Raw genomic sequence first — 20365 nt, forward strand, 5'->3', positions numbered from 1 at the left:
TAAAAGTAAGGTTTCGTTGACATAGTTGGGCCACTGTATTTAATCCATTTCATGTGTGTTCTCACTTCTTACTTGATCTTGTATAAGAAAGGAATATTTAAGCATTTTAACTGTGTATGTCGATATGCCGTACTTTATTCTTCTTTGTCTCAGACCTAACTTTGACTTCCTCTTGCTTAGTTTTCCCTTTTTCCTTTGGCTCCCCTTTGTTTTCCTGTCATCTCATATATTTGCCTCCCCTTCCCCATCTCTGTTACAGTAGCTGTAAGGAATCTGTATACGCAGAACAGAAGAAAGTTTCTGGTCTAGAGCAGGCTAATGGAGAAATCCTAAAGGCAATCACAGAATTTCCAGGCAACTTGTTGTAGATGTGTTTAGGTTAAAAATAAGCAAGCAAGCAAGCAGACAAACAAAGCATAGCTTAGAGACCTGAATGGGAAGGATGCTGTTAGTTGAAGTAGATGGCACTTGTGTAATAAATACAGATATAATTTATTTCCATTTGCAGTTGACTGAAACATGCTGCCTTTTGTTTAGATGGAAGTATTTTTGCAGCTTGGTTATCCTTTGGGCATATGTTTTGGATGGGATAATTTTTCTAGTATTAGATGTATGTGTTAGATCCAGCCCCAAATTTTTACTTCAGTTCCCTCCTGTGACCAGATACATACATCTGTGAGACAGTCACCCAGAATTAGAGATGTAATATGTGGCTCTGGAATAGAGGAAAGCCAAATTTATTAGCTTTGTATGCTAATCAGATATACACATACATGCCCATAGATATGTGTATATATAATACTAAAATTTAGTTCTAATTATGAAGACTTTAATATATAATATTTAAATGTAGCTAAGAGCCTCATCTGAAAGGTCTTCACGTCATTATTATAATCTGTGAAATATCTTTATGAAGTGAATTGATATTTGGTTATTTTATAAGTGAAGACAGAGGGGAATAACTAACATAACATGTGTCAACTAAGTTAGGAGTCTTACAGTCAGCGTGTAGCAGTTGTATTGCAACAAGTATTGATGGTTTACTCTGTGCTCAGTTTTGTTTTAGATACTGGAAGGAAAAGTGTAAGATTTATAATCCTTGCTCAAATTGAGGAGACAAGATTATTTACAGGTGTAACACATACTTGTCTAAAGAAGTCGGGTGATATCTGCACTATAGCTACATGGTCATTTAACGTTTTTCTTTAAAAAGTCTTTCAGAATTAAGTGCTTGCTGTTGTTTGCGTGTTGGATCTAACTTGTTTGGGGTGCTATAGTATGGCCTTGTGGATGAATCTACCCTCAAGTGACAGTATTCTGTTTCTGGGCTTTAAAGGGAGTATATGTGTAGTCATTTTGCCTTTAATTTGTCTTGGTGTTTGGACATTTACAGGTGTACTTGGTAGATTATGGCCTTGCTTATCGGTACTGCCCAGAAGGAATTCATAAAGAATACAAAGAAGACCCCAAAAGATGTCACGATGGCACAATTGAATTCACCAGCATCGATGCGCACAATGGTGTGGGTACGTCAGTGGCACCTGAACAAGAGATACATTGCCAGTGCTTTCAACTGAATTCCTACACAGTTCTTCTGCAGTAAACACTTAGACAAGTAAATCAGAATTGAAGAGGCAGGATAGGATGGGGGAAGAAGGGAGAGCTTAGGCTCCTACATTTGTGCAATGTGAGGGCACCTGTGTCTCCTCCCTGTCTTCCTCCCACCCTTCAAAGATCACCAGGGTTTCAGTAGAGGAGGTAGTTCAGTCAGCTGCAATAAGGCTTTCTTTTGCTTTTATTTAGCTTAATTGGAATGTTGGGTTTTTTTCCCCCTAAAAGTCTGTAAGTTTCTTATGCAGCTACAACTTTGTAACAGGTAGACTTTTATTTTGTCACCTATTAAGTTGGCCTGTTTCTGCAGCGGTCCGTTTCTTTTTCTTCTGTACCCAACACTGTGGAGGAGCTAAAATCCCCAGTTCTCTGGGCTTCTTAATAGCTTATAGCGTTTCTAATATCTTCACATTTTCCAAGGGCACTATTTAACGTGTCATTGTTTTATAATTTATTTCCTAGGCTAATAGTCTCAGTGTGAAACTGTAGAGTTTGCCAGTTTGGGTTTTAAAGTAAATTATTAGTTGGAGGTAAATTATTTCTTTTACACTGCCCAGTATTTGGTGCTTTTTTCAAAATGGAGTCAAGATTTGATGATGAAAAACAAGACTGTAGAGTTGACCCTTTTACCTTATTCCTTTAGATATACCTGAAATTCTACCTTAAACATTGTTTCAGTGTGCTGAGTCTGCTTCTTTTGTTTCACAGCCCCATCAAGACGTGGTGACCTGGAAATCCTTGGTTATTGCATGATCCAGTGGCTTAGTGGCCATCTTCCTTGGGAGGATAATCTGAAAGATCCCAACTATGTTAGAGATTCCAAAATTAGGTAAAGGAAAACTGATGATAAATTATTTGGGGCAAAATCATGATAAGGCAGATGTTTAGTCAGAACTTCTTGATGGGGACTATAGTTTTAACTGATACCAGTGTAGAAATAAGAAAGTACTTGTTAAACAGTAAGATTCCTTGGTCTTTTGTTGAATTTATTTTAGAAGAATGTCCGTAAGCGTATTTAGGATGTAGCACAATGCTGCTTAATGTGCTTTTTACTGTTATTAAATATTAATAACTTTCCATGGCATCAAGTTTCAAACAGTGACTCAGCCTTTAATTTTTAACAGATACAGAGAAAATATTGCAGGTTTGATGGACAGATGTTTTCCTGAGAAGAACAAGCCAGGTAAGAAAAGACTTCTTGAATGTTCCTAGGAATCTTGTTTTCTGCAAGAAAAAAAGTCTTGAGGTCTGTGGAATATCCCCTAATGTAGGAGCTTAAGCATTGTTAAGTGTAATCATTCCACTGCAGCCTGCTCTCCTTGAACAGATACTTCCCTTTCCACAGGTGGGCCTTCTTCAGTTATTATTCAGTGCTTTCAGTAATGGAACCGAATTTCATTCAGTAATTCACCTGTTTTTTTAATTGAGGCTTTATTGTGTGAGAAGGACCATTCTAGGCACTAGGGATACACCAGTGAACAAATTAAATAAAACTTCCTATCCTCATGAAGCTCTAGTTGGGAAAGGTAGACAGTAAACAAATGAGTGAATTTCACAGTATATTGCATGGTTAGTACTGTGGCAGAAAGAAGAAAGCAGCGAGTAGCCTTAGGGGGTGTGGGGATGGGTTGGGGAGTGAAGCGAGGAGGTGGATTGGAATTGTAAATAGGGTCACCAGGGATGGCCTCACTGAGGAGGTAACAATTGAATAGTTGTAGGAAGGAGATAGGGAGCGAGCTCTGGGGAAGTCTGGGGAAGAGCGTTTCCAGGCAGAAGGAACGTGAGTGCCGGGTGTACTTGAGGGATGCCTGCTTTTAAGCCATCATAGGGCTTTGGCTTTTACTTTGAGCAGGAGCGCGTGAGGTTTGGAGGAGAGGGACGTGAATTGTCTGTCTTTAAGGGAACTCTCTCCAACTCCTGTTGTGAAGATGGACTGCTAGGGAAGCAAGGCCGGGTATAAACAGGAGCTGGTAGGAGGCTACTGCAATAATCCAAGCAAGGGAAGTAGCAGTGCAGGTAGTGAGCAGTGGTCGGTGTGGATATATTTAGAAGTCTTTTCAAGCCTTTGCTCAGTTATCTCCTTTTCAGGAGGTCCACCCTGACCTTATGCCTTTTAAACTTGCAACCTACCAACCACATCTAGAAATAAAATGTTATAGGCTTTTTCAGAAACACGCCCTGGTGCCTCCTGCCAATCACGAGCCTCTCCCACTGGCCTAATGAATCACTAGCCTAACTTCCAACACTAAGGATTTGTTTTTGAACTATATAGAAATGGAATCATAGAGTGAACAAAATAGATACTTTCATGAGGGCAGGGGTTTTTAACGTTCTGGTTTCTATTGGAGTTCTTTGTCTTTCACTCAGTATTGCATTTGTGAAATTAATTCCCACCGTTGCATTTTTTGGATGTTTTTATTTACTTTTTAACTTTATTGAAGAATAACTGAAAATATGATTGTATAACATGATGATTTGATATACAGGCATACCTCGTTTTATAGCTGTTCACTTTATTGCACTTTGTCGATACTGTGTTTTTTACACATTGAAGGTTTGTGACAGCCCTGGGTCGAGCATCTGTTGGTGCCATTTTTCCAGCAGCATTTGCTCACTTCCTATCTATGTCACATTTGGGTAATTCTCACAATATTTCGAACTGTTTCATTATTATTCTATTTATTATGGTGATTTGTGATCAGTGATCTTTGATGTTACCATTGCAAAAAAATTATGACTCGCTGAAACTCAGACGATGGTTGGCATTTTTTTAGCAATAAAGTGGTTTTTTAATTAAGGTACCTACATTTTTTTAGACATCATGTTATTTCACACTTAATAGGCTACAGTATAGTGTAAACATAACTTTTATATGCACTGGGGAACAAAAAAAATTAAAGTGACTTGCTTTATTGTGATACTTTATTGCGGTGGTCTGGAACTGAACCTGCAATGTCTCTGAGGTGTGCCTGTCTGTACATACACATTGGAGAATGATTACCAAGATTGACATAATTTAACACATCTATCACCTTGCATAGTTAACAGAGTTAACAGCAGCCTTTCTTGAAAAGACCAGCCTTTCCCTGTGATGCCACCTTTGTGTTAAATCAGGTGTGGATTTGTGAGTCTGTTTCTGGGCTCTTTCATTGTTCTTTTTTTCTCTTCTTGGGCCCCACTGTCTTAATTACTGTAGCTTTAAGTCTTGATACATGGTAGTTTAAGTCCTCTAGCACTGTTTCTTCTTTATACTTGACTTTCTGTTTTGCTTGATCATTTGTATATCTGTGTACATTTTAGAATCACCTTGTCAGTTCTGCACACATCCTGTCCCTCTGCAATTTGCTGGAATTCTGAGTGGGATTGCATGGACTCTGGACTAACTGGGGAGCATTGGCATCTTTATACTATTGATACTTTATGTCTTCTGTTTAATTTGGTCTCAGTTTCTGTGTTACCTGTGTTTTATAGTTTTAATCTGGAAAAAATCTTGCCCATCTTTCATTATAATTGTTACTAGGTATTTGATGCTATTGTTAAGTGATATATTTTTATTAAAATTTATTTTTCTAATTGCTTGTTGGTAGTATATAGAAGTAAAATAGATTTCTAAATATTTACCTTATATCCTGTGACCTTGTTAAATTTACATATTGGTTCTAGAAGTTTTCTTATAGATTCCTTAGGATTTTCTGCATCCACTGTCATGTTCATGAATAAACTGTTTTACATCTTCCATTCCACTCGTGATGCCTTCTGTTTCTTTTCTTGCCTTACTGTACTGGCTAAAAACTACAGGACTTTCAGGCAGAATGGGAACTGGGCAAGTGGACTTCCTTGCCATTTCCTTCTCTCATCAGGGAAGTGTTCAGTATTTTACCATACTTGATAATGTTTGCTTTAGGTTTTCTATAGATCCCCTTTTTCAGATTAAGAAAGTTGAAGGGAGGGATTTTTTTTTTCTTTTTTCTCATGTACCCAGGCATTTAGAAACATGCCTGGCATGTGGTGGGTGCTTAATGAATACCTGAATGAATGAATGTGTATATACGTGTGCGTGTGTAGCACTGACATGATCTCTTAATTTATTGGATGTGGGGTGTGGGAAGAGGATTCTTGGCTTGAGGTGCTGGAAGGATGGAATTTTCAGTAACCAAGACAGGGAAAACCACAGGGAGAACAGGTTTTAGGGGTTGGTCGGGAGTTTGGATTTGCATTTGTTGGGATTTGATATGAGTCAGTGGAAATCAGTGGATATACAAGTCTGGAGAGCAGTGGAAAGGCTGGGCTGGGGATATAACATGTATGAGTCATTAGCCTAAAGATGGATTTTTAGATGGATGTTGAAAAGTGTTGATCTTGACTAGTAAGATTTCTATTTATGGGTTTGGTTCTGCCTCAGTGTACAGTAAACCTTTCATCATTCAGAAGTCGATTTTTCTCTTATGGGAAAACCAGGCCTTGCTTCTTTTTCTTTTTTTCAACCTGTTTTTCATATGTTTTATTTCTTATTTACGCAAAGAATACAGCTGTCTTCTGTAGAACTAATGGCTTCTGTGGCAAAAAAAAAATACTGGCTATGATATTTATTGTATACTTAAGCACATTTTACTTTATAATCTTTATTCTAGGTCCTTTTAAAAAAATAGCTTTAAAACTACAGCAATTATTTTTTGTATATATTTAAATGTTAAGCATGTCTTCTGTCTTACTATCTCACAATTAAAAAATGTTTTTTACGTTGTTTCTCAAAATACGTTTTTTATTTGACTTATCTGACAATTCTTGAATTCAAAAGCATACTTTCCTTTGAAGAAGTGATTGAAAAAAACATGTTTAACAAGCTATACATTTGCATTCTAATTTTAGTATAACCATGTATCATTTTCTTAGAAAAGTATGTTGTATTTATGACAAAAAATTACAAAATAATTGTGTTATTCTTTTAGATGAAATTGCTAAGTACATGGAAACAGTGAAATTACTGGATTATGCTGAAAAACCTCTTTATCAAAAGTTACGAGATACTCTTTTGCAAGGACTGAAAGCTATAGGAAGTAAGGATGACAGCAAGCTGGACCTCAGTGTTGTGGAGAATGGAAGTTTGAAAGCAAAAACAATAACAAAGGTGAGTTTTGTTACTGAATTTTCCTTTGGGCGTCCTGTGACTATAATTGCAACAAGTATTAATTTTAGGTAAGAGAACCAGTAGCTCAGTAAAGAAAATAATAACAGATTGCTATGCAATTAAATATTTTTCATCATTATGTAAAAGCAAACTCTTTATGATATGGAAAAATACGTAGAGGGTGGTAGAAAAATGAATATTTATGTGTTTCTTATGTCCAGTAGCAAGTTAGGAAATTCCTAAAGAGATTCTAACTCAGGATACTAATGTCTGGCAGAGGGATTTGGGCGGGGCACTCAGTTCATAGTCTGTGTGTTCTTTTCTCCCATGTCACCCCTTAGGGTTGATCTTGTCTTTCACTTTTCCCTTGTTCATTGGTGTGGTCCAAGTATTTACTATTTGAAAATTGGTTTTGAAAAATTACCATTTGAAAGTTTCCTTGTTTGTTGTCGTGTTGTGTTTCCCATTTGAACATTATTTTGCTCTTTACAGAAATGTCATTATGTAAAGCTGTGTATCTGTATATAAGGGAATTAATTTTTTGGAAAGAAATGTTAAATAATAAACTTTATGGTAGAAATATTGCACAGGCATGTAAATAACTCCTGGTATCACTTTAAAATTTAGATTTTGCAGGTATACATCAGCTTATTGGTTATTTTTAATAATTATTGATCAACTTAATTTCCTTTTTTTTTTTTTTTTTTGCGGTACACGGGCCTCTCACTGTTGTGGCCTCTCCCGTTGCGGAGCACAGGCTCCGGACACGCAGGCTCAGCGGCCATGGCTCACGGGCCCAGCCGCTCCGCAACATGTGAGATCTTCCTGGACCGGGGCATGAACCCGTGTCCCCTGCATTGGCAGGCGGACTCTCAACCACTGCGCCACCAGGGAAGCCCTTAATTTCCTTTTCAATCTGAAATTGTTTACTAAAATGTGCTAGTTGCTTTTACATGGGAAAGGAAAACTGCTTTTAGAAGAAAAATATTTTTTTACATTATTGACTGTTTTAATTGTTGTTAACTCTGTAAATTCCAGTAGATTCCTTTGGAAATCTTATATTCCAAACTATGAGATAAAGAGTTAAAAACAGATTTTCTCCCTTTAAAATAAGAAGCAGCATATTAAAAGAACTTACAAAGGAGATAGGAATTTTGACATTGGATCATGAATTTGACTTTTTTGGCTAATAGTAGATGTCTTTGTAATTTCATCACAGAATCTGAAATTATACATATGCATCTATATTTACATCTTTTTGCTTTCATAAGTTTTGTCTTAATTTCATCTGCTCCATTTTTGTGTTTTTGTGGTCAACAACCGTGTGGAAAGCCATATCCAGCTTTAAGTGAAGAGGATAAATGGAAGGCTGAGTGGAATTTTTGAGTAAGGTGGTAAACTTACAGTTTGCATACACGTATAAACATACAGCATGCATCTCCTTGCTCAGGACAGATTTTTGTACGTTGATATTTATAGCTGGCTTCTGTAGTGTTTTTCTCTAAAATTTTGCTGATTGAAAAGTAAAGATCTCTGTTGAGGTAAGAACTTGTCCAGTACCATTCCCCTTTCCTTTGCAAATCACTGTTGTTTGTACCTACATGCTAGAGAAAATTTGGTGTCTGCGGGTTGGCTGACTTTACAGCTGAGTAGGTCAGTCTGCTGCAGAGCTAACATCTGTGACCTTATAACTCTCTTGTGTCCTTGGGTAGTTCAGAAAGCTGGAAATTTCTTGTTAGATCATCCCCTACATGTATAAAGCTTCATTTAGGGGGAGGAAATGAATAAAAAGCTGAACTGTTAGATTTCCTTCATTAGTTTGCTGCTTTTTTCCCCCTCAGAGCTGATATAGGATTGTTTTTGTATTAAAAAGAAACTAATAAAAGTTAAGATTAGGTAAGGTCATGAAGCTCCTTGATAACCATGTAACTGTAGGTGAGTTGTTAATTTTGTTGGCCTTTTGTTTTTTGTTTGTAAAGTGAAAGAGTTGGACCAGAGCAGGTTTTTTTTTTTAAGCTTGCTTTCTTTTTCTTTTTAAAGCATCAGAACATTTTCTTCAAATAAATTGTAAATACGCCACAGCTAAAACAGATAAGAGCAGAGCTCCATCCAGCTTTTCAGTCTGGGGGCTCCCACAAGAGAAAGCTCTCTTCTTTGAGAAATTAGTATTCCTTCTCTTTTTTAGGAAGGAGTATGTATTTGCGATTCTTTTTTTGTTCTGGTTACTAGGAAGTTCAGAGCTGAATATAATGCTTCATCATAGAAACTGTATTAATCCTTATAATTGCATACTTGCTCCTTCTTTTCCTCTGTCATAATTTTTTAAAACTTTAAAATAAAAGTATATGTTCTTTGTATTTAGGACACTCATATCTCTGAAAGGGATAAGTTTAATCAATTCAATATATATTTCTCTTTATATTCCTAAGAGATATGGTAAAAAACCTATAAGAATTGATCGACAGTGGAATGAAGCAAGCCTTCTATCCATTTTTTTACAGCCATGCTTGATTATGGTATAGTAAATTGGGAAACTATCCTGAAATATGAATGTATCCACTTTGAACTGGTTTTAGTCTCAATAACCTAAGAGGAGTATTTAAAGCACAGAATTTGGGGATGACATAAATCTGAAGTAGAAAGACACTAAGTATCACCATGCCCTTAAAAATTATTATTAAGTAAATAATAAATAAATTCCTGCTGGCACTCAGCCTGGAACATGGTACAAAGAGTTGAACAAGAGCAGAGAAAGGTCTTCCAATGCACATCAGTGGCCTGCAGCTCCTCTGGTGGACAACTTTCTGTCTCTTTGAGATGATCACACCTAATGTAGTATTAAATTTATACCATGTAGCCTATAAGTTAAGGTCAGATTGCCCCCAAATATACCATCTAAATTTGGTGAAGATCTATCTAGCTGTTTTTGTGTTATAGAATGATAGAAACTGTATTTTAATTATGTAAATTTAGATTGTTGCAGTTGATACATTTCTTTCTGTTTTTTAATGGTAGTTTAGCTTTAGTTCTGTATCTAAGTGGATTCAGTGTTTACTAAGAATTTCTTTCCTTAGATACCCCATTATTGAGTTCTTTATTTTGAATCTTGTCTTATTTGGTTGGATTTTGTCAAGTAATTTTTTCCCTAAATTTTTGAGTGAGATTATGACATATGTACAGAAAAGTGCACAAATAATTGTGGAATTTGAACTTCACAAAGTGAACGTATGCATTTAGACGTCACCCAAATCAAAATATGGATCATTGCAGAAACCCCAGAAACCTTTCTCATGCCCTACTCCCAGCTATTACCCCTTCAGTAAGAGTAACCAATTTTATGACTTCTAACACCATAAATTAGTTTTGCTATTAAAGAAAAACATAGTAGTAGCACCATACGTTTTGTACACTTTTGTGTCTGTCTTTCATTCATTTGTATTTCTTTTTTTCTTTTTGAATTTTATTTTTTTAAACAGGAGGTTCTTATTAGTTATCTATTTTATAAATATTGATGTATACATGTCAATCCCAGTCTCCCAATTCATCACTCCACCACCCCCTCCCCCGCCGCTTTCCCCCTTTGGTGTCCATACATTTGTTCTCTACATCTGTGTCTCTATTTCTGCCTTGCATTTCTGAATTTCCTTGCTGTCACAAGTAACAAAAGTCTTTTGTTTTTTAATTCTTGTGTAGTACTCCATTATATGACTATATCATGATTCATTTATCCCTTCTGCTCTTGGTGGATGTTTGCATTGTTTCCAGTTTTTGGTGATTGCAATAATGCTGTTAAGAACACTCTTATAAATTCTTTTGGGAAACATATATAATTATTTCAAGTTTGGTGTATACATAGTAGAATTCCTGGGGCGTAGGGTTTACGTATGCTTAGTAGCTTTAGTAGATACCGCCAAGCAATTTGCCCAGTTTACTCTCCCACAGCAGCTTATGAGAGTTCCAGTTGCTCACTGACACTAGCTATTGCATTATGTTTAACTTTAACTACTTTGGTAGATGTTTACTAGTATTTCTTTATGGTTTTAATTTGATCTCCTTGAGAATATTGATTTTGAACACCTTTTCATAGCCTGTCAATCTTTTTTTTTTTTTTTTTTGCGGTACGCGGGCCTCTCACTGTTGTGGCCTCTCCCATTACGGAGCACAGGCTCCGGACGCGCAGGCTCAGCGGCCATGGCTCACAGGCCTAGCTGCTCCGCGGCATGTGGGATCTTCCCGGACCGGGGCACGAACCCATGTCCCCTGCATCTGCAGGCGGACTCTCAACCACTGTGCCACCAGGGAAGCCCGCCTGTCAGTCTTGATTATCCTTTTTTTGTGAGGTGCATTTCAAGTCTTTTGTCCATTAAAAAAAATTGGGGTTGTCTGCTTTCCTTTGATTTGCAGAGTTAAGCACTTTGTATATATATGCAATATATGTATTGCACATATTTTTTTTACAGCTTGTGGTTTATCTTTTCACTCTCTTACTATGGTATCTTTTGATGAACAGAAGTTCTTCACTTTAATTAATCATAATTTATTAGGTTTTTGTTTGTTTATGGCTAGTGCTTTGTGTATTCTATTTTAGGAACATTTTGTCTACCTCAAGATCATGAAGACAATCTTTTGTCAAGAAATTTTATCTTTTTCATTTAGGTCTACATTTTAACAGAAATTGATTTTGCGCATGGTGTGAGTCGGTGTTTATTTCCCCCCTGTGGATATCTAGTTGATCTGAACTATTTATTGAAAAGATTATAATGTCCCCACAGCATGTAGCTGGTTTTCAGGTAACCATATGTGTTCGGGTCTGTTTCTGGAGACTGTTCTGTGCCATTGGCCTGCTCATCTGTATTTGGGTCAGTGCCACACTGTTTGAACTACTGGCTTCATAATGATATTTGATAGTATAAGTTCTCCAACTTTATTCTTCTTTAAGATTGTCTTTGCTGTTTTTGGCTCTTTGACCTGACATATAAATTTTAGAATCAGCTTATTAATTTCCACAAAAATTCTTCTGGGATTTTGATTGAGATGGTACTGACTGTCGTTTTGGGAAAAGCTGACATCTTCACAGTATTCTTTTCTGTTCCATGAATATGGTATACCCCTATATTTATATAGGTTCTTTCATTTATCTCAGTGATGTTTGTAGTTGTCTCTGACTATATAGAGATCATATACATCTTCCATGTCTAACTGCTTAATTCTTAGTCAATTTCTTTTTATCATCTGTAATCATCCCACACGTTTCCTTCATGTCATTTAGTTGTCAGCTCAGTCTGCTGTTTTTCAGTGTTTCTAATATACTTGTAAGTTCTGTAATGATTATTTTTCTATTTATTAGCTCTGCATTTCCTTGTTTATTCTGGGTTTTTAAAAATTATCATTTCTCATTTCCTCAATTTTTTAAATCTTTTTTTTAAGCCTCCAATGCATTTTATAAAATTTTCTTTTTGAGGGGAGGACTGTGTTTTCTTTCAGAGTGGAGTCTTCAGCTATTTTTTGCATGTTATGATCTGGGAGGGCACCATGCCACAAGTGCCTCAGGTGATTCTAATGTAGATGAAAGGCAGGGGCGGCATCCTTGGCTGCATATTAAAATCACCTGGGAGCTTTTATAAATCCCATTGTCTGGATTGCACCCCAGACCAATTAAATCAAAAACTTTGGGGGTGGACCTGAGCCTCAGGATTTTTAGGTGATTACGTTGTACAGACATCGTTGAGAACCACTGCAAACCAAAATTTGAGTTACCTTGGAATTCTAGCTTCTATGTAGAAAACAACCCTTTTGCAAATAGGCAAAGCAGATATTGGGCATTTAAGTCTAAAAGACTTTAAATAATAGTACTTATCAGCCACATGACCAATGTATGTATGTAGGCAATTATTCACACATGCCATGTTGCGATCTTTATTGTAAGAGATATAGAAGGAAATTTGGCGTCATATAAATGCCTTGAATGGTACCCAGGGGAATTTATTTTTGACATAACAAAAAGATATGCTTATAAGATATGTTCAAAACCTAGATCACAAAGGACAGTATTAGAGCAGGATTCCCTTTTTCTTTGATATCATGACTAGTTTTTAGGAACTATGTTAAACATTTGTGTGAGTTTCTGTTTAATAAGGGATACATTTTTTTAAAGCTGTCTTTATGTGGAAATAATGTTATCTATCTTGCTCATAAGATTGTTGTGTGGGTTAAATGAGATTTAGAAAGTGCTTACAACAGTGCTGAACACATATAAGTAATCAGTAAATGTTAACTGCAATATTATTGTTAATGCTGTTGTTTCACTGACTTTACATTTTCTCAAGTCTTTCTGGTTTCTTGATGTCAAGAAAATAGCAGAACATTTTCATTTGAATCTTTTGAACTAAGATCATACATCCTTAAAAATTCAGTTTATGAAATAGAGTATATTGGGCAGATGTGAATGAAGACTGGCGTACATTCACTTGGTGAGTATGTGTGTTCAAATTGATTGTTTTGAATAGTAAATGATGGGGAATTGGTAAAAGTTGATTTTGCAACAAAGACAAGATGGTAATTACTGTGAAATAAAGGTTCCAAAATGCAGCTCCATAACTTACTCATATTATAAATGGATAAATCACATTAATGAGTTTGAAGTTAACTTTTTTCATTGAAGCTGTTGATTGATACTAAAGGACCATAGGTAGTTGACATTAAGCAGAGGACTTCTGAGTGCCAGAGAATTCTGTGTTCGCTGTTTTCTCCCTATGAGTTTAGGAAGTATGTATTTTGTGGACGTAGCCTTATTGGGGGGAGCTCAGGCAGTCTGTTTTTAATAGGAACTCTAATGTAGCTTGGTTTATTTTGTAAGAAACTTGCTCAAGTGTGGCTTGAGAGCATTTAATTCCCCACTAGTACATACATAGGGTTTCGTTTTCATTGAAATATGTAGTTTTATAAATATTGGCCTCTTCATTTTGCAGTTGTTATAGCTTCAGAGTCTTGTGCTTTTAATTCTTAAGTTTGAAAATTCTCCAGGGGACTTGATGGTGCTCGGTGCTGGTAATAGAATATCAACCCTTTAAACTTTAGGTTATCATTGAACATTTATGTATTGATAGTATTTTGTAATCTGTCAATATTAAATTATTTTACATATACTTTACAGCACTGAATGAGATACATCTGCTTACAAATGATGAAAGTGAAATTCAGAAGAGGTTAGATGACTTGTCCAGGGCCATGCAACCATTAATTATTATTACGCATTTACATAGCTTTTTTCCTCAGAGGAGCTCAAGGCACTTAAAAATCTCCTAGTGATTTTAGGTATAAAATATTAAAGACAATTAAACCATAACTAGCTACCCATTTGCCTCTCCCCATAAGTTGCCCTTGAAATACCTTAACTTTGCTAAAAAGTTTGATATTAATGGTACAGGTCATGGAACCTTCAGAGGAAAATAAGCATGAAGAAGTGTCATATTAATTCCAACATAGAAGAGAATGCAGTGACCCATTAGTCTTTAGACCTTTGTTTATTGAATCTCTGGAAACATCTCTCAGTTGTTAAGTGACTACAGGTTTGATCGTATTGGAAGTTTCGTGGTCCTTGTGATATGAATGATATTAGAGTCATGAAAGGCCATTGTTGCCAACTTTGGAAGGTGGATTTACTGTTTTCAGAAGTGCTGTTGGGAGACTGTTCCAGTTTGTGATTGCCATTATTACATGAAAATTCGATGAGAGTCAGTTCTCAGTCATGTAGTGCTCCTGAAGATCATGTGACCAGGTTCAACTTTTCTTTCAGCTCATTATCTCCTCAGTGGCTGTGTTTTTTCTAGGAGGATGGGTGACGGTAGGGCTGTGAAGCAGCTTGTTTCTAGATCCTCAGTAGGCCCAACTTCAGAAGGGACACACATTCGCTCCAGATAAGCAAGTAGACAAATACGCGTACTTTGTGAAAGCAGTGCTTTTGCTAAAAGTGTGCTGCCCATGGAGCAAGCAGTCAATTCTGCTTGCCACCTAGGTGCAGTTTTTTCATTTGTTTATTTATTCTGACAGAGTATACAAATGCATTGGTATCATTTGCTAACTCATGAGTTAGCAATAATCTTTGGTGCACCATTTTCAGATAATTACAGCAAATTCTTCATTCTTCATGGCATAAGAGTGGGAAAGCTTGAACTAGTGAAGGACACAGGTATTCCACATTTTGTTAGTCATGCTTTTTTTTTTGCTAAACCCCCAGACCTGCTAATAAATGATAAAATTGCTCGAGTAATATGTTAATTATTAACTACCTTCAGAATAGATAATTAAATATGTGGACAGGAGAGATATCTAAATTTAAACAAAAAACAAAATCAGGGTTTGACCATGCACTCATGCCTGTGTTACATTTACAGATAGATTGATATTTCACAGAGTGAAATCCCATGTGTGTGGGATTACATTGGTCACTTACTCAAAAAGACTCATTTACGGAACTCTGAAATGACTTCTTATAGGGCTTACATAAATGCAGATAGTTTTAGAAATGTAACTTGTGTGTGCTTAATGTTTTTATAAAAGCTAAAATTACTCTTTTGCTTTAACGATTTGTTAGTGTCTGTTTTTCTCCATGAGAATGAAGCCTGAATCAGTGCCCAGCACACAGTAGGTGCTTAGAAAATACATGATGGGATTCCTACCTCTGTTCCGATAGAATCAGGGTTACTGTGGAAGGAAATTGTAGTGTCCGTTATTCTTATCGCAGCCCTTACCATGGAAAACTTGTTTAAAATAATAAATCACTTCAGCGTATCATAACAGTTTTTTAGACCATTCTTCAAATTCATCTCTCATTTAAGTCACTTACTCACTTTCTGACCCACTTCCCATCTTTTCATCTGTTCTCTTTTCAGTTGTGTCTGACCTTTTCCTGCTTTTTCTCAAAACATTTCTATAATTACTTAATGTCCATTTAAACATTACACAGTTTTTGAGGGGCTTTTGGTAAAACACGTAGTCAGCTCTTTATTACTACAATAGTAGTGGACTAGTTGCTCAGCAGGTGCAGACCCCTAGATATTTGTGTATGTGTAAGGTACATAATAGCGTGTGGGGAAAACCCCAGTCCTTGCCCTCCAGGAGTGTCCACGGTGGGAGAGACGAAAAGTAGAGTGTGACCCTGGGCTTGCCAAGTACACACATATGTATGTTTGCGCTAGCTCTCTAGGAAGGGATCTGTTACAACGAAAGCACCACGGCTGGAAACTGCCACTTCACACCGAAAAGTCCCATGGGGGGCAGCGTGGTTCTGTGGAAAGAAGTTCTAATAAGAACCAAGAACCCTTAGCTCTTGTCTTCTCACCACCACCAGCTAGAAACACTGAGCGGCTTCTCCCAGCTTTCTTTTGTCCCCAGCCTCAGTTTTTTCTGTCTACATAGGGCAGTTTAACTAAAATCCACTGGTTTTGTAAATATTGTGGTGTAGCACATACGTTTCTTTACCTTCATAGAAGATATGTCCTTTTTCTTTTTAGTTAACACTGAGTAACATATTCTATTTTTGCTTACTATTAAGGAATGTAATAGTAATTTTTAAAGGGTATACATTTGCATGATGATTTCAGTGGCCTTAATCAAATGAGTCCAATAAGATTAACTGCGTATTGCAGTCTCATGTTTGTGTTTAGAGTTCTTTGTTCTTTGACACACACACGTGCAGTACCATTTAAACATTTTAGGCTGTACCTTCTAAGTTTCTATAATGAACATTCATGACTTTTGTAATAAGGGGGAAAAAAACCAACAACAGTTCTTCAGTACCCATCTCCTTTGATGCAAGCATGAATCTGATTGGCTTCTCTTAGATGCTTTTGAAAGCATTTAGAGGGTATCTTTGGATGTTTGAGTTGGGATGTGAAGAATCGTCTTTGGTTTTTGTCTCTGAAGACTTTTATTCTCTTTTCCATTAAAACAGCTTTAAGTCTATAACTAATCTCCAGTCAGTGTTTAGATGGTTAGTAAATTATCAGTCCGATGCATCTCGCTGATTTGTCTTCCTCTTTCTAAATTGGAAGTGAGAAGCTGCTAATTTAACTAAGTTTTAGCCTAGCAGTCTGAGCACTGCAAAAATACAATGTGTAATATATACACTAATGCCCTTTAAAATAAACCTAGTTTTTAAAGATATTTTAGCCATGCTGAATTAAAAGAAAACTCTGTCCTAACTTTATGAATTATTCTTGTATGTCATGCAATATTTTGATTTCATTTATAAATGTAAATAAAGGCACCTGTGAGACCTGGTATGGCATATGACAAAATCAGAGATTAATGCACTTTGTGAAGCCATTTTCTGTTTAAAGAGAACCAAACTATGTACTATTTGAAGCCTAAAAAGTTGTCAAATAACAAAATGAAGCATTTGGTGATATCGGTAGAAAGAAGCTGGCAGCAAATTGTTTGGAATTTTGCTCATCGCCTTATGCAATGAATAACAGACTTAGATATTTAACTTGAAGGTTGTTGTTAATTGATCTTAGTCTGTAGACTGTTGGTCCTTTCTATCCACACTATTGATATATATATTGTCAGAAAAGTTGGGCAAGAGATACCCAGTTGAATTGTGGATTAATGAAATTCAGTGCTTTCCCCAGTACATACTGCTGAAATACAGGTGTTTCTTTTGTTGGTTGAATACTGTCTGATTTTCATTCCTATGTAATTTACCTGCACGGAGATTAAGAAAGCTCCTTTTTATTAAATAAGCTTGAAAACAAGATGAATGCACTAGGCTCTTAGGTAGAACATATTGGATCGCTCCCTTTATAATGAGCATTTAAAAATCTGCCCTCCTAAAGCTGGAAAATGCATTCTCTCCTGTATGGAAAGCAATATAGTACTGAAATATTTCTCCTTAATTTTGGTCCGAACGAACAAAAGTGTCTGTGTTTATTCCTGCCTAATGCATCACAAATCTGCTGACATGCTAACCTTGGAGTCTTGGCTGGCGTTAATCAGGCCTGTGCACCGGCAGGAAAGATGTACCTAATGCACTCCATCAGTGCAGTTTGCATATGGAAGTTCTCACAGGGGAGCTGCCCTGTGCCAGCTGAGGGTTACCTGCCCACTGCAGTTATTGTATGTAATTATCGAACCAATCTGTTCAGCCCAGCAGGGTTTAGATAGTAATCATGAAGCAACACTTTGGAAAAGAAAGATGTAAGGCACTCTCCCCTTCTCTCATCAGTTATATGAAGTTACAGCCACTCTTCCAGCTATTTTTGAGAAGTAATACCTCCATGTACAAATCTGCTAAATGAATGCCTTTGAAAGTTTTTTAAGGTTTAGTCAAGATGTTATGTTTATATATGTGAAGCATTTTCTTCAGGACCATGATGGGAATCTCTGAGGTTTAATCTTCCACAGCCACCGTTAAGAATATTTTGAAACAGTGGGATTAACTGTAATACATAGATAATAACAGTTCTGACCATTCGGAGGTTTTAACATAACGTGGCTTGAGTAGAGTTGTGCTTTCCCATGTAGTTCTCTTTGGAACAGAACCCATGGTTGCCATTAGGCAAAAGAACAATGTCCTGTCAGCAGACATTATACCCTTTTATAGCTGTACACAAAATGGCCTGAAGTGAGGAAAATTCTTAGGCAAAGTTTAACTTAATATTGTTAGGAAAATATATAAGAGGACATTCTGATGTGTCGTGAATCTGTGAAATTTGGGAAGTATCAGATGATTTCCTGAATGCTACAGACTTATTTTAGGCAACCTAGAGAAGTAATGAATTCTGATGTAGATTTTAACACATTTAAATTTGAGATTACATGGGACAAAGTTGCATGAAAAGTGCAAAGTTTTCAATTCCTTACTAATGTCCTTCTATAGTTATACCTACGTATAGAGATGTTAAGTATTTTAAAACTTTACACAGGACTGAGCTAGTTAGGAAATGTAGTGATAGAAAGTAAGAAAAAGAAATTGTATGAACATTTGGGAAGAATGAATGGTGACAGAACGTAGGCATTAACTCCTAAGTAACACTCAACTAGAAAAATATGTAGAAAATAGGAAAGGCCTGAGAGAGTGGTGGAAAATCCAACCTGTTTTTGAGATTTTAGGAGAGCTTTGTACTTTTAAGACTCTTCTTTTACAGTAAGGTTTATGGCCCTCTTAAACTTTAAATTATAAAACATTTATTGGAAGTTTGCCATTATTGATCCACAGAATTTCCCCATCAGTTGAGAGGGCATAACCACTGATGCAATACATGGGCCAGGCACATATTTTCCTATTTATCAAGTACATTTACCCCACCCCACACATGCAGTGTAAAATGGGGAAAATAAGTATCATTGGCCTAAGCAAGTATCAGCTTTCAAAGAGAGTTTTTGTATCATCAGTCCTGATGGTTAAAACATGGCTTTCAATAATAAATTATATGAGGCATAAAAAGTTAGAGGTGGATATAAGAAATATACCCACTTCCAGACTAACTGTATAGTTGAAGGTTCCCTTAATCCCCTTTTCTTTCACCCCCTGCCCCTTTCCTTAGGTGACCCCCACCAGGAAGTTGTGTGTATTCTTCCTGTATGTTTTGACATACCCACACCTGTATAGATTCATATATATATGCTAATATCTGATAAGTTTGTATATTTTCTTTTTTTTTTTTTGCGGTACACGGGCCTCTCACTGTTGTGGCCTCTCCCGTTGCGGAGCACAGGCTCCGGATGTGCAGGCTCAGTGGCCATGGCTCACGGGCCCAGCCGCTCCGCGGCACGTGGGATCTTCCCGGACCGGGACACGAACCCATGTCCCCTACATCGGCAGGCGAACTCTCAACCACTGCGCCACCTGGGAAGCCCTGTATATTTTCTTAATTGACCATGCCACATCTTTTTCTTTTTTTTTCTTTTTGTTTAATTTTTATATGTAAGAAGAGAAAGAAAGAAATAGAGCAGAGCACACAACCTGGTGTTGAAGATATGGAATGCTCAGATACACAGACAGAAGAGGCCACACAAACCCGTAAGTTGAACAGTCTTGCCTCTTAGCTCTTTTCTTATATATAATAAACACAAATTTCATTTCCTCCCACTGAATAAGGGGTTAACTATTTGGGTCATAACATTCTCATTTTATAATTTAAAAAATGTAGGAGAAGATCTAATATTTATACAGTATGTATCACAATGTCCTTTGTTCACATTGTGTTATTTACTATAATCACGTCTATAATAATCATGAAGTTGAGACCAGGAGTTACTCTCATTTTGCAGATATGGAGCCCAAGACACAGAACATTTAAATGACAGAACTGTTGTGAAAGGGTTAGACGTAGAGACCAGAACTCTTACCTCTCAGGCTACTGTCTCTCCGGTTCTCCACACTTACCGCCGAACTCTGCGCGTGAGAGGGAATGTCAGGAGTCAGGTGGTTAGTACGTGGCTTACTGCAGAGTCTGCCAACTCTTCTTTTCTCTCGGCAAGTTGGGATGCAAGGAATTAAAGCCTCGAATCATCACTTCCCAAAGGTCTTGAAGCAAAAAGCAAGGTATAAAGTCATTTCTTCAATGGCTTATGTACTGGTGCTGAAGGCACTTTTAGTATGGAGTAGTTCCAGAAGTGACATTA

General features: G+C 36.8%; 1 protein-coding gene across 8 annotated transcripts in view; it reads left to right on the forward strand.

Annotated features, from left to right (window-relative positions):
- VRK1 (VRK serine/threonine kinase 1) overlaps positions 1-20365 on the forward strand; it is a 77960-nt gene that overhangs the window by 52688 nt on the left and 4907 nt on the right. For 5 of the 8 annotated variants that reach the window (XM_004262380.3, XM_033419914.2, XM_033419899.2 and 2 more), the window contains 5 exons: positions 1394-1526; positions 2320-2440; positions 2736-2794; positions 6561-6739; positions 19670-19760. In XM_004262380.3, coding sequence (XP_004262428.1) covers positions 1394-1526; positions 2320-2440; positions 2736-2794; positions 6561-6739; positions 19670-19760 — 583 coding nt within the window. Of the gene's footprint in view, positions 1-1393; positions 1527-2319; positions 2441-2735; positions 2795-6560; positions 6740-19284; positions 19761-20365 lie in introns of those variants that run through there. The other 3 variants (XM_033419885.2, XM_049705751.1, XM_049705750.1) reach the window with 3 other exon arrangements.

The sequence above is a fragment of the Orcinus orca genome, chromosome 2, assembly GCF_937001465.1.
Source record: "Orcinus orca chromosome 2, mOrcOrc1.1, whole genome shotgun sequence".
Classification (NCBI taxonomy): domain Eukaryota; kingdom Metazoa; phylum Chordata; class Mammalia; order Artiodactyla; family Delphinidae; genus Orcinus; species Orcinus orca.